Source organism: Haliaeetus albicilla, chromosome 10, assembly GCF_947461875.1.
Source record: "Haliaeetus albicilla chromosome 10, bHalAlb1.1, whole genome shotgun sequence".
Taxonomy (NCBI): Eukaryota; Metazoa; Chordata; class Aves; order Accipitriformes; family Accipitridae; genus Haliaeetus; species Haliaeetus albicilla.
In genome coordinates this window covers 33,292,384-33,305,184 of record NC_091492.1, presented here as the reverse complement: position 1 = coordinate 33,305,184, position 12,801 = coordinate 33,292,384, and the positions used below count along the sequence as shown (strand labels likewise).

At 37.2% G+C, this 12,801-nt stretch overlaps 1 protein-coding gene across 1 annotated transcript in view; it reads right to left on the bottom strand.

Annotated features, from left to right (window-relative positions):
* Positions 1-12,801, bottom strand: part of GLT1D1 (glycosyltransferase 1 domain containing 1) — a 57,353-nt gene that overhangs the window by 15,091 nt on the left and 29,461 nt on the right. The window contains exons 7-10 of the mRNA XM_069794892.1: positions 9,962-10,057; positions 8,829-8,878; positions 1,679-1,722; positions 35-155 (exon numbers count right to left, since the gene is read on the bottom strand). Coding sequence (XP_069650993.1) covers positions 35-155; positions 1,679-1,722; positions 8,829-8,878; positions 9,962-10,057 — 311 coding nt within the window. The remainder of the gene's footprint in view (positions 1-34; positions 156-1,678; positions 1,723-8,828; positions 8,879-9,961; positions 10,058-12,801) is intronic.

The following is a 12,801-nucleotide window of genomic DNA, read 5'->3' as shown; positions in this document are numbered from 1 at the left end:
TCACTGAAAAACCTTACTGCTAAGATGCAATTACCTCCAGAATTGCAGCAGACATCCCCTCTGAAATGGAGCTGTTCACCACAGCAAAGCACCTTTTCATAGCAGCATGAAGATCATCTTGTGGCATGTCCTGTAATAAATGTACCCCAGGTGCCCTAGAAATAAAATGCACACAAACATGACACCTTCTAAGAACGTGCTCTAACAATTCTTCCTAAAACTCAGGGCAATGATGGAAGGTGGTCAGAGCAATTCAGGCATGGTTCTGATGTTAACAGTCACTTGCACATAGGTTAGCCACTTTACCGTGTTTTGGTTAGCTTTCTATCTACAAAAATGTGGTTAAAAACTCAATACAGTATACATTGCTATCTGCCACTTCGTTGTCTGTTGCTCTGGAATTTTATAGTTGATCACTTAACACCATGCTCCATTAACCACAATCAGTCTCATAATTGAATGAGCTGAGTTCAATGCATAGGGGTGCCATTTTCCCTTAAAGAATTTGTGTAATATAGGGAGGATGCATGCAGAGATTTATGAAAAACACACAGTTTAAATACTTGGAGAAATGGAGCGCGATCATCAGAATGATCAACTGCAGGAGATGCTGACTTTTTGGATGCTGGCTTTTGGGGATGGAATGTGGTTCTGAAAGATCTCTTCTGCTTCCTCTTTTATTATAAGCACTCTTCTGTTCTGAATGGTTACACTTCTACTGTCCTCATCTTCCTCAGATTGATCAAGGTCAACTGAATAAGGGGTGAAGGGTGGAAATACAGGGTAATGAGGAGTTCAATCTCAGATGAATTGAATGAGACCTTTAAGACTGGTGATCATTTGTGAAAAGCCAGCATCTCCTCCGCTTGATGACCCTGCTCCTGCCTCTTCAACCTCAACATGAGGTCACTAAGCCAGATGGAAACACAAGTGCATTTGACATTAAGACCAACTCCCTGTCAACTAGACTTTGTTGAACATTGCTTTTCTGATTGTGCAGTAACATCCAGTTTCTGCAGAGATAAATAACTATATCAACTGGAGTATAAACACATGATTGCAGGAGTCATGTTTCCCATGAATAACCTGGTAGAAAACAAAAAACATTATCTTTTGCTCCAAAAATGGCATTGCAAACACATATTTTATGCAGATTTTATTATCAGATATTATCAATCAGAGATAATGTGGTGGTTCTGTTCAAGTCAGACAATTCTAGGTTCTGCAGACACACAAAAAAATCTTGTTTCTCTAATATTTATATCCCTCAATCAGGAAGCATATAAACTAGGGACAGAAAAAAGCTATACAGGGTTATCTTGTCCATCTACTCATTTACCCACCAACAGCAAGCATGCAAAATCTTGCAGAGGCCAGGATGAAAGAAAGAATTAAAAGACCCAAAAGAATAATAAATACAAATCCCACTAAATCAGATGTGATTTAACACAAAACATGAAGCAATCTACTGGTAATTGTAAAATTTAAAATGCATAGAATATCTAGTCTGAGAATGTTACATGCCAAATAATCAGAACACATTTGTTAGTCACAGAGAGAGCTGTGCATGTATGTTCATTTGTATATACAAAAGAGCATTTACACACATGATTTTAAAGGCTAGTCAGCCAACTGCTTTCATTTGGAGCAGACAGAAAGCTTAACATTAACTTCTTACCTTTTAACTTTTTCCTTAACTTCACTTGTAAAAAGTGGATCGACCTAGAAAGGAATACACACACAGGTATATGGCACTACTTTAGCACTATAGCATATCTTTGAAATACTCAGCAAAGAAAAATAAATTTTAGCACATTTTTTACTGAAATATTTAAATATATGAATGTGCTGAGCTTTAAAATCATACCACAGATCTGTAACTTGGTCGTTGCATTTGACTCTTCAGACAAATGCTCTCGTGAGCGATTGACACTTAGAATACCCAGCTGGGGGGGGAGTGCACAGTATAGCAGAGCGTGAATTAACTACTCCACTCTAAACCTTTAAGTGACTTCTCTAATGCAGCGTAGCTTTGGGCTACTGTCAGAAAGGGAGGTTCCATTTCTTCTCCTCTGACATCCCTCTGGCTGCAGGTTCTAATTAGAGCTAGATCTATTTAACATGAATGACTGTTTTCAGATGACTCTGCTAAGGCTGACATGATTCAAATGACCGATTTGACAACTTACTCTCTAAGCGAGGAACAATGCACTGATGTGCCAAGCAATTCTCTGTCCCTTTATGTATGGAGTAAGCAATGTGAGGAAGGAAAGGAACTTTTCAGGCTTCAGTTAACGCAGGAAGCGATCCGCATGTAAACTGGGACAGTCAGATAGATGTTATGCACTGACAGAAACATTTGTCTGAAAACTAATAAACACAACATTCTAAAATACAGTCTAACATGAAGGCATGCTAGAGTTATTAAAAAGTTGTCTAACCTGGGCAATTAACTCCAGCAGGTTTATTTACAAAGCTTAACTATGTCTGCTATTTTCATTTAACATGATTAAAAGAAATAAACAGATCTTGGAAATCCTTAACTAGACATGAAGAACAGAACTCAACTTTTTTTATTGAGGCTGACTGACTATATTAGATTAATTTATGATAGCTTGCACAGCACGCAGCAGTTGTAACATGGGAACAACATGGCTTATTTTTTTTAATGCACATTAATATTTTGGGTTTGGATTTTTTTTTCCAGATTATGAGATAGAGAACACTCACAAAGCATTTTAGAAAACTGTTTTAGAAAAAAGTCAGAATTTATTTTATAACTATGATTGTGTGCTTTGAACACAAGATTAATTATTTCCTGAAAACTGGGCTTCATAAATTAAAAGATTCAAGCGAATCACTCTTGCACTAAGGAATGAATTCCTACTGAATGCAAGAAATAAAAGGCTTGCATAACTGCTTAAGAAAGTATTTCTGGTAACAGCAGGGAGGGAAAATCAAGTGCCCTTTCCTGAAGCACTACCTGATCCTGGCAACAGAGTGTGATACAGATCCATACACTAAGCCAGTATGTCATGTCACAGGTTCCTTGGATATTTCATACTGAACTTCACATTTGCTATTTCTATATAAATATCTTTTCAGCTTTTTCCCCAAAGTACTATTTTGATGCTGAGTTCCTCTCATGAGGAACCATGCTCTGTTTCCATTAAAATCAATGGAGTACTTGCAAGTGATTTAATGAGCAGTGGGATATGGTCTTTTGCTCTTCTGCCTTTAGAAGGATGAGAAAAACTACAGCCTGTGACTCATAAAATTTTTAAGATATTAATTTCTATCCCATCTACTTCTGTGGAAGCCAAGAAATTGCCATCTGCCTCATAAACAGAACACTCCTTTAAGCTGGATTCTTCTATTGGTAGATATTCCAAGAAGCCTGGCCTGAATATGAGAATTCAGTTAAAATATTACCTTCAGGATGGGTGTAGCAATGACTTAGAGAAGTGATCCCCCTGAGCTACATTTAGGAACTTGAGGGGGCACAGTTATCTAACCACAGGCTCAATATAACAGAAATTAGATACAACATAAGCTGTTCGGTAAGTTGGAAATGCACTTAAAAGATGTGAATGCTTCCAAAGCCAACTGACTATGGCAAGTTGCCTAGGAACTTAGCACAGTCTCAGAAAAACCTACTGAAAAGAAAAGAATGTTACTTCCACCCAAAATGTCTCTGTGATTCAGTTCTTCTACAGGTAGAGTGTTGCCACATTTTATTTTGTTACCTATCAACATAGCAGGCAAATATGATCATCAGCTACCTATCATCTTTTATTAAAAAATCATCCATCCAGAGGAAGAGCCTTCAGAGAGATGCAAATTTCATCAATTTAGCAGAGATCAGAGAAAAGCAGCTTGCGTCGTATGAATAGTTTCTATCAGAACAGATGAGATAAGATGACACATGGAAAGGGGAGTGGGCACATAGCAAGAAACCACAGCTAACAGGACCAGATATGCTATTAAGGAAGTTCTACTCTGCTGACGGGCAAAGAAACATCTGAGATGTTTGACAGCGCAGAAAGTCACAGATCAAATGCTGCACAAAGATGAAGGCGCCTGTTAAGGACAGGGCCTACCATGATCAAAATCTAGGAAATCTTCTATATACACACCATATTAAATTGCTGTCATATAAAAATTAACTCAGACAGAAGCAATGATCCAGAAACACCTTCATTATCATGCTGGGACTACTGTGGCCCTCTAGACTTTGTAGGGGAAAACAGGTCTTAGTGCATTTAAAGTTCTGTCAGAGTATCACCCAGAGTACTAAAGAGTGAAAAGCTGTATCTGCAAGCATATTCAATACAGATAGGAAGATTTTGCTCATTTGATCGGGTTCGTGAGGTTTTGACAGCATCGCTGTGAAAGGAATCAGCTTTATTCACAGCAGCAGGTGACCCCACATTACAATTCTTATCTGATCGATTGTTGAATAGGCTCAGCAGGAGAACTGAAAACAAAACTGTTGTCTGCAATGCAACGCAATCTGCCTGCAGCAAATGCGCCAGAAATAGAAGATCCTTGCAAACATACTAAACTCAGCCATTCTACCATTCTACATCATCTTTTCCATACACTAAATGCTTAAGGAAATTCAACGTCTTCTGGCTTAGCATGTAGCTCTACTACTGCAATTCGGGACAATTAACAACTTGTAAAAAATACAGTTTTAATTCAGCTGAAACAATTTGGCAACTAGGATCTAAAGTAATAAAACTTCAGGCCTAAAAGAAAAATATATAATCTTTTTAAGAAATATTAGAACAGCTTATTTTACCATTTCTATACAAGAGTTTCATTTTCAGGGAGTTTTTCTTGGAAGAACAAGCAAACAAAGGGTTAGAAGAGTTGTCAGCTTAATGGTAGCAGTAGCTCTTACCTTTTAAAAAATATCTTGGTGAGTAGGGCACTTATTCAGGATATAGCTGGCAGAATTACGTATTCCTCAGCAGGCTAAAGAATTTGAAATTGTATCTTTGTCTCCTATCTGATTTTCCTAATTATTGTGCTCTTGGGTATTCTGGAGCAGGTTACTAGACTTCTTCTAGTTCCTTAGTTTAGTTGTGTCAACAGCTGTTTAATTTTAGAACTAGCCCAGAAAACACACAGTAGATTAACAGCCATCCACTATAAAGAGATGACCTGCTAGGTCCCTCCATCTGTGGAGGCAGTTATTCAACTAAAACTGTCTCAGTAGGCATGGAAAGAAGTTGGACAGAGGAAAAATAGCTGTCAATGGAAAACAGTGTTATTACAAACACAGCAATATTCTGTACTGTCTACAAGAATGGTTAAGAATTATGCAGAGAGGTACAAAGTGGGCTTCAAGAGATTACCCAACAGCTGAACACAAGTTTTGTGACCTTAACTTTTTTAAAGCTTCATAAACTTCTATTCTTGGAATATAGAGCTGCTGAAAATTAGCTATTGTTTCAAATTTCATTATAGAAATGAACAAAAGGAAACCTGGAAGAAGAGATAAATGCTAAAAATTTTACATTATACAGTACCCAGTCCTGCAACATATTTGAGACAATCATGCATAGCAAATGCAGGGAAAAGGTTATAATCTTATGGAAGCAAAGCAGAAAATAGTGTGTGGGCCTTTGTTCTTTATATTCTTAATTAATATAATCTTAATGTGTGGGGTTTTAATATTCACAATAAACATGACTTGCTTCACAGATAATGGCACTGATTTTCTTAAGATTTTGTGGTTTGAGAAGTAACATGAATAAGAAAAGTACAGCTAAATACCAATGGAGCTGAGATTTATTTTCATCCTTTAGCAATATTTTAGTATTATGGGAGAAATATGTTTTTAAATGTTTTAAGGAGGTTCAGTCCTTGATCCCGCCTATGCACTGCCACAGGGTTATTTCTGGTAGCTTACTGTAAAGACGTTAGCTTATGAAAAAGTGAAGCAAATTTAAAAAGATGACTAAAATGTTTAAAATCCTCACTGGAGGCAGGAAGTGTATCTTTTGATTCTAAAGCACAGCTTCATTACACCTGCTCTAGATTTGCCTTCCACACCAGTTCACTTCCAAATCATTTTGTGCATTAATATGGAAAAAAATGCAGATAAAATAAAAATGTAAAAACCGCTTTTAAAAACAAAATCATATGTCCCAAAATTTACAAAGAACAAAACTGAATGAGAAAATAGAAAAATAGTTCTTATTTGCCCATTCAGATTCTATTTATTTTCTTATAAAACAGACTGCCTGCAAGTTTTCAGGCTCATGTGAAGATGAATCAGAGCTAAGACTTATAGAGGGACAAGAACACATTACCCAGATGAAACAGCGAAGCTTTTAGTACCCTTTTAGCATCAGCAAGAGTTTGTTTCATATGACACAGCTGCCTACTCATACCTTTTCCACTGGTTAGATTAAGGCTACAGGCTGCCTTTTCAGGACTTCTACTATGGATATGCATGTACCACGACTGATTTCTTTCTCAAAAGTCTTGCAATTAGATTTGGTAGTTTAGTAAAGCATGTTCCCTTGACACAGGCAACATACTAAAAGCAGAAGCAGGAGGCCAGTCTCCCTGCAGCTCCCCCTGGTCCCTGTGCAGGGCTGTGGGAAGCTGTGGGAATGAACCTCATTTTGCACAGAATTAGGAGAAGCGCTTCACTGGCTCAGAGGCATCTTTCCCCCGCTCCCTCACCAGCTTACAGTGCAGTCACTACTGTTGAGGATCTGGCCCACAGCAAACACTGTGCTAGCAAATATTTAGGTAGGGTATTGGTTAGACTGAGATTTGGGGAATATTCATCTTTCTCTCATGGTTCTGAAAATAACCACGCATTTTGTAGTTTTGCACTTTTTCAGCACTGTACTTAACAGAAATCTTAAGAACGTTTACATGTTTGTGGATGGTTCCTTTCTAAGGGCCTTAGTTTCTGCAGGTGAAATCAGACAGGTCGCAAAGTGGAAATAACTGGAAACAACGGTGGATACTCAAACACCAAGTTTTAAGAGACAGTTAGAAAAGAAAGGACTGGCAGAAAAATTATGCAGCTCTACTCCTTTTTAAGCATTCAGAACAGACTCAGACTTGGCTAAAGTGATGCATACTTCCCTCTGCAGAGAAGTTCAGTCTTGTAACCTCCTCAAAAATCATGCTACTTGATTTAAAAATGATAGGGTGGAGTTGGGTGGACTCAGTAGTTTTCCTTGTTTATGTTCATGCTTCATAAGCCCACATTTTCAAACCTTTCTCCACAACTAGAAGAAGATTATTTCATTATAATGACTGTGTGTATCTCAGCCAGACCCAATACACTGCGATAGTTTTGATTTTAAGCTCTTTCAGGAGGTGGTGCTTCGTGAAAAGCAAACCATTGCTGAGAAACTCATGACAACATTTTGAGACAGCAACCCAACTGTATGTTTTATCTAAAGAGAGTTAGCAAACACAGAAGAGCTGCCATTTAACTGATTGACACTGTTGTGAAAAGAGAGAATTAGAAGTCGTAAATTCCAAATTTGTTAAACAGGATCTTTATGACTTAGGGGGAAAAAAAATGAAATCTCACATTTTACTAGAATACATATGATTCATTTGGAAGGGATGATACCAACTCTAAGCTTAATCTGAGATGTGGACATATAAGAACAACTCAGTTTATTTATTTTAGTCAACCCTACCTTCCCTCTCAGATATCTGTATCCCAGGCCTTAGTGCACTCAGATTCTAAATGTGACACAGACTTCACCAATTTTATTTGTCAGCTCAAGCTCTGTCCTTGCTGTCTGGTGTCAGACAGAAACCTAGCATCATTTTGCACCTGCTGACAACCGTTAATTGTGTACAAATTGAGACTACCAGAAATGGCATCAAAATCTAAATAGAATGGAACAAAGACGCAATCCTCCACGTGAACAAAAGATGTAAGAACAGGGATAATTAGCATCTGATATCACATTCATGGTATTAAAAAAAACTCATTAACAATACCTGCTAAAAAAATTCTTCTAGATGGCAACTGCTGCCTTTCAAAATATTTGATAAGCTCATTTATAAATTATTCATATTGAAATAGGCATTTCTAATATTTTATTTGCAAGAGTTCCCATTTTTAGTACTTTCTGATGCTCTAAAAAATTTTGTACTATCCCACAGGTATAAAAACAGAAGCCAATATTAAAATCCAAATTTTTTTTATACTTCTAATCTTCAAAAGTTCTTTCTGTAGTCAAATGAAACACTAAATGTTTTGTTCTAAGAGACCATAATAGATTAATAGCATTATCAAGTCATGTGCTTGAGCTAGACATAAAATTATAGTAATCCAGCTGCAAATACCCTTTATAAAACTAGCCCAAGCCTTCTGAACAAAAAAAAATCAGTATATATTATAAACAAATCTACAGCGGCTGTAAACTATCTTAGTGCTATTGATAACAGTTTGCATTAATACAAACCTAACTAAATAGAGTTGAGCTACCTCAGTGTATACCCTCTACAGAAAAACCCTCTTAGCTGCTTTGCCTTTTGCAATGCAAAAGCAGAGCACATGCTGAGTGCGGAGGCCTTTTAGCTGATAGCAGAACTCTGAACTTTGGAAGTCCGAGCATTGGAATCGCTTCCGCTTCCACTTCCACAGTTTAGACCTGTTGTGAACAGCCTTTACAACTGGTAGGTTTGCACCTTCTTATCTCTGCAACAGTTAGAAGTCCTCTGACTTAGGTTCAGTTTGGAAAGAATTATTGCGATATCTCAGATGCGAGTAAATGGAAATATTTGGGAATAAACATACACATAAAATAAAAATTACAACATCAACTTACTGCAGGTCCAATTATGCCCAGATGGACACTAGGATCCTTTCTGTGCCAACCTAAAACAGAAGATGAACATCTTTTTTATTAAACAAAATTATTAATTTTTAATGTATTTTTTTTCTCCAAAATCAATGTAAATAGCTGCATGAATAAAAAAGAATTAGGCAAATATTGTATTACTACTTAAAAGACTGAATGTGTACCGGATTTCATGCTCAGCCCTCACATTACTCCTCAGAATTCAAATTATTAGCATATCTGAAAGTTAGTATTTAGCATTTCTGCTTCATGCATTCTCTTATGATTCAAAGGTTATTTAACTAAGCTCAGATAGTAATTGTGAATCATCTCAAGAGAACAATGCTCTATATAATGTAGTGACTCTGGCTACTAAGACCAAATTATTTGAACTTTTTCCTATGTAAAGGAACATGTGGAAGCAACTGCAACCTTTACAACTAATATTCAGTTATATGCATAAGAGAAATCTGCTGCTCTTTCAATACCAGAATAGAACAAAACCAGTTACTTGACTTTAATAAACTACATTTGTTACTAAGTGTCACAAGGTGGTAAAGGCTTATAAAAGTAAGCTGAATAGTGGAGGCTAAATTTCCAACTTGGAATACCTGAACCTTTTACAGACACAAGCAGAACCTGGCAAAACGCTCACCTACATGACTACAAGAAAACTTCAGCCTAGTTTACAGGGTTGAGCCATAACAATGGGTGGTAACATTTACTTGTAACTTCAATGATACTAATTAGCACACGTGCAAATCAATGTAACAGCCACGGGACAGTAAGATAAAAATGTTATTTTGAAGTAGGTGAACTCTTCTTTTGTCTTCCATTAATATTGTATGTAACAGCAGAACAGTTTTCCCAGCAAGTAAAATCATCAAATATTGCTTTGATTTTAATGCACAGTTACTCCCAGCAGGCTGGAAAAGACGCAGTACAGAAATAATGTGTTGAACAGATCAATGGTTACATGAGCATTTCTTTTTTTAAATGTAAATACATGATGAAGTTTTCTGCAATGAATAAAAACCAGCTTATGCCAAATTTATAAACACTAAAAGAAATGCATCTGAATCCAGGGACAAAACAAGGGTATTCAAATAGCAGGTACCTACCTGAAAATACATCTACTAAATACAGAGGGTCTTTGACTCTTCGAAGTCCGCATATCAGAAGAAACATATGTAAACTGCCTGCATCTGTAGGAATATCTGTAACAAATAATTGTAAAAGTCTGAATACAGATAAAAAAGCTGAACACTCCAAATTGTTTCATGAATGAGTGGTAATAGGGTGGACTGTGAAAAATTCTCATTATTGTTCCCTCTGTTTCTTGCTTTCGCATCAATCCTCAAATCAACTCAGTGGAGAACTTAATCATGCACATCATTTTATAGGGCATAGGAATTTATTTCCAGAGGCAGTGAATGCGCAGGATTTGGAGAAAAAGCCAGTGGCTGGTATTCTTGAACACCAGAACCCAGCTTTGACTGACTAGGCAACTATACAAATAAGTGTGTTTCTCAGTATTTCTACCCATAAGAAGAATAAATTTGCATCCACCACCTATTTCAAGGATATTGTGAGGTTTAGGTAATCAGTGGCTGTAGGGATTAGAGCTCTTGATCTGACACTTTCTGTTATAAAAGATCAGGTAAATGTCCCATAGTTATCTATCCCTAATATGCTAGCATTGGTACAGAATAATTAACTAGAAGTTAAATTATTGCAAAGCATTTATTCTAACCTTATTGCTAAGAAATACAAATGAAAAATAATTTCAGAAAAAATCTCAACATGGGAATTTTTAGCATTGAAAATCTCTCTTGCAAATACACAGCAGGAACCCATACGAAATAGTTTTATAGGCTATATTACAAAAAGAAGATCTTGTGTAGGATATTGCAGTTGCCATTGGCTCTATGACAGCACAATTAATTCAGAACATACTTCTGGAGAAGGGTCGCTACGTGATGAACTTTGGTAAAATGTGTTTATGATAAAACAACATAATTCACAAATTGCTGAATGAACACACATACCAACAACATAACTTAATAAACACTAGAGGGGTTGAAATATTCATGTTTGATTTACTGTACTGAACAAATCAGTTCGCTGTCCTTCAGATCACCTGTTTATTGAGCTTATGGCAAGGATGGATGGCGTATTATCTAACACTAGGCAGTTCCACAAGGACCATCAAACCGCTGCTCTTCAGCAGCGGGCTGTCTGTGAGACATTAACGCGCGGGTCCCACGCTGGGGCTATGTCACACGTATATCACACAGGAGGGCTATGCTTCATGGTCAGAATGACGGTCTGTGGGATTTATGATTAGCGGAGGAAGGCAGCAGGACAGTTGTGGTGGCACCATCGGCTGCTGCTGCTGAACACTGCAGAGCTCCCTTCTCTGAGGCCTCCTCCTCCTCCTCCTCCTCCTCCTCCCTTTCCCTTCCACTCTCCACCAGCTGCAGGAACAACTCAGCTGCTTATACGGCACCGCTGAATCGCTGCAATTCGTAATTTAAGATCACCCGAACTTGGTACCAGCTTAAGGTTCCTCACAGTGTTGTGTACCATAACTGCAGGCTCTGCTCCAGGCCCGGGAAGAAATATGCCAGGAATATCTTCCCTCACGTCAAGGAACTGGATTAACATGAGCTCTGCATCAAACCTTGATTTTGTGGGAGGGGGAGAATCAAAAAAGTGGTGATTCATGACATACTCAAGTGCTATCGCTTTTAAAATTAAAATGCAGTTCAGGGACTTCTAAATGCTCCCTATCACAGGGTTCATTATTTAGTCTGTTTCATTTAACTTAAACAGCTTGAGCTGTCAAGAGTGGCTGCAGCAGACACGGTAAGTAATATTTTACCGGTTATCGGACCAAGAAATAATTTGTAATTTATAATACACAAACATGTGGATTGAAAAAGCCATTCTTCTGGTGCAATGGGCCATTAATACTGTTTGTTTTTAAGACATGCAGCAGTGGTTTCAATTCATGACATAAACTCACACAAAACATATCACTAGAAAGTATCAGCAAAATTCAGATTGCATTTTAACTATCCATACGGCACAAATATTCATTTTAAATTATGAACTCCCACCTATTGATACTCAGCTCTGGCTATTTTGGAACAAACTTAAAGTTAGTGCTGAAAGCTCAGTCAGACAGTAGTGAGACATCAGGACTCCCTGTTCTCACGTAAAGACTACAGAATTATTACACTCTTGATGTGACAGTACCCTAATCAACATTAACTATGCTTGAAATAACTGCTTCTTTTTATCTCTTAACATCTTTCTGTTTCTATCTTATAGCTTTCAGTCTATTCATTTTATTAGATAAGGGTTTAAAGTGCTTTGACAATGAAAAGCCCTAATAAACCGATTCTGAGCAGTCCTGACTGCCATTCTGCTCCCTGTACGAAAACCTTAATCTGAAAGAGAAACAGGAAACTGGCCCCACAGACAGTAATTGTACTTTGGATTTTGCCATTTAGTTCCTGTGGGATTTAAAAGTAGTTCTCCCAAGAATCTCATCAATAACAGTCTAATTATTTCACTAGTGAAATTACCTAAAATAATATTTATTAATGAAAATAGCCCACTTATTTGACCTTTATTATTTTGAAAAGACATTCACAGCCTTGAACTCTCACTGCAGACTATCCCCTTCATGCAACTTTACAAAGCCCTACTTGTCTTATCATGAAATTTTATGCACTTTTCTCTGAAATAGCAGTTATTGGGTATACTGGACTACAGACTGGATCCTACATGGCATTTCTAAAAACTGTCATAGATGGGCTAGTAAAAAAAGGATTTGCCTCTGCCATTCAATTTAGTGTAGTGAGAATCAGTTGTAGTTTTATTTTATTGTACGCGGTAGATCTCAGTCATCATGCAATTCATTTTTACAGGCAGACTTTCCCCACTCAATCCA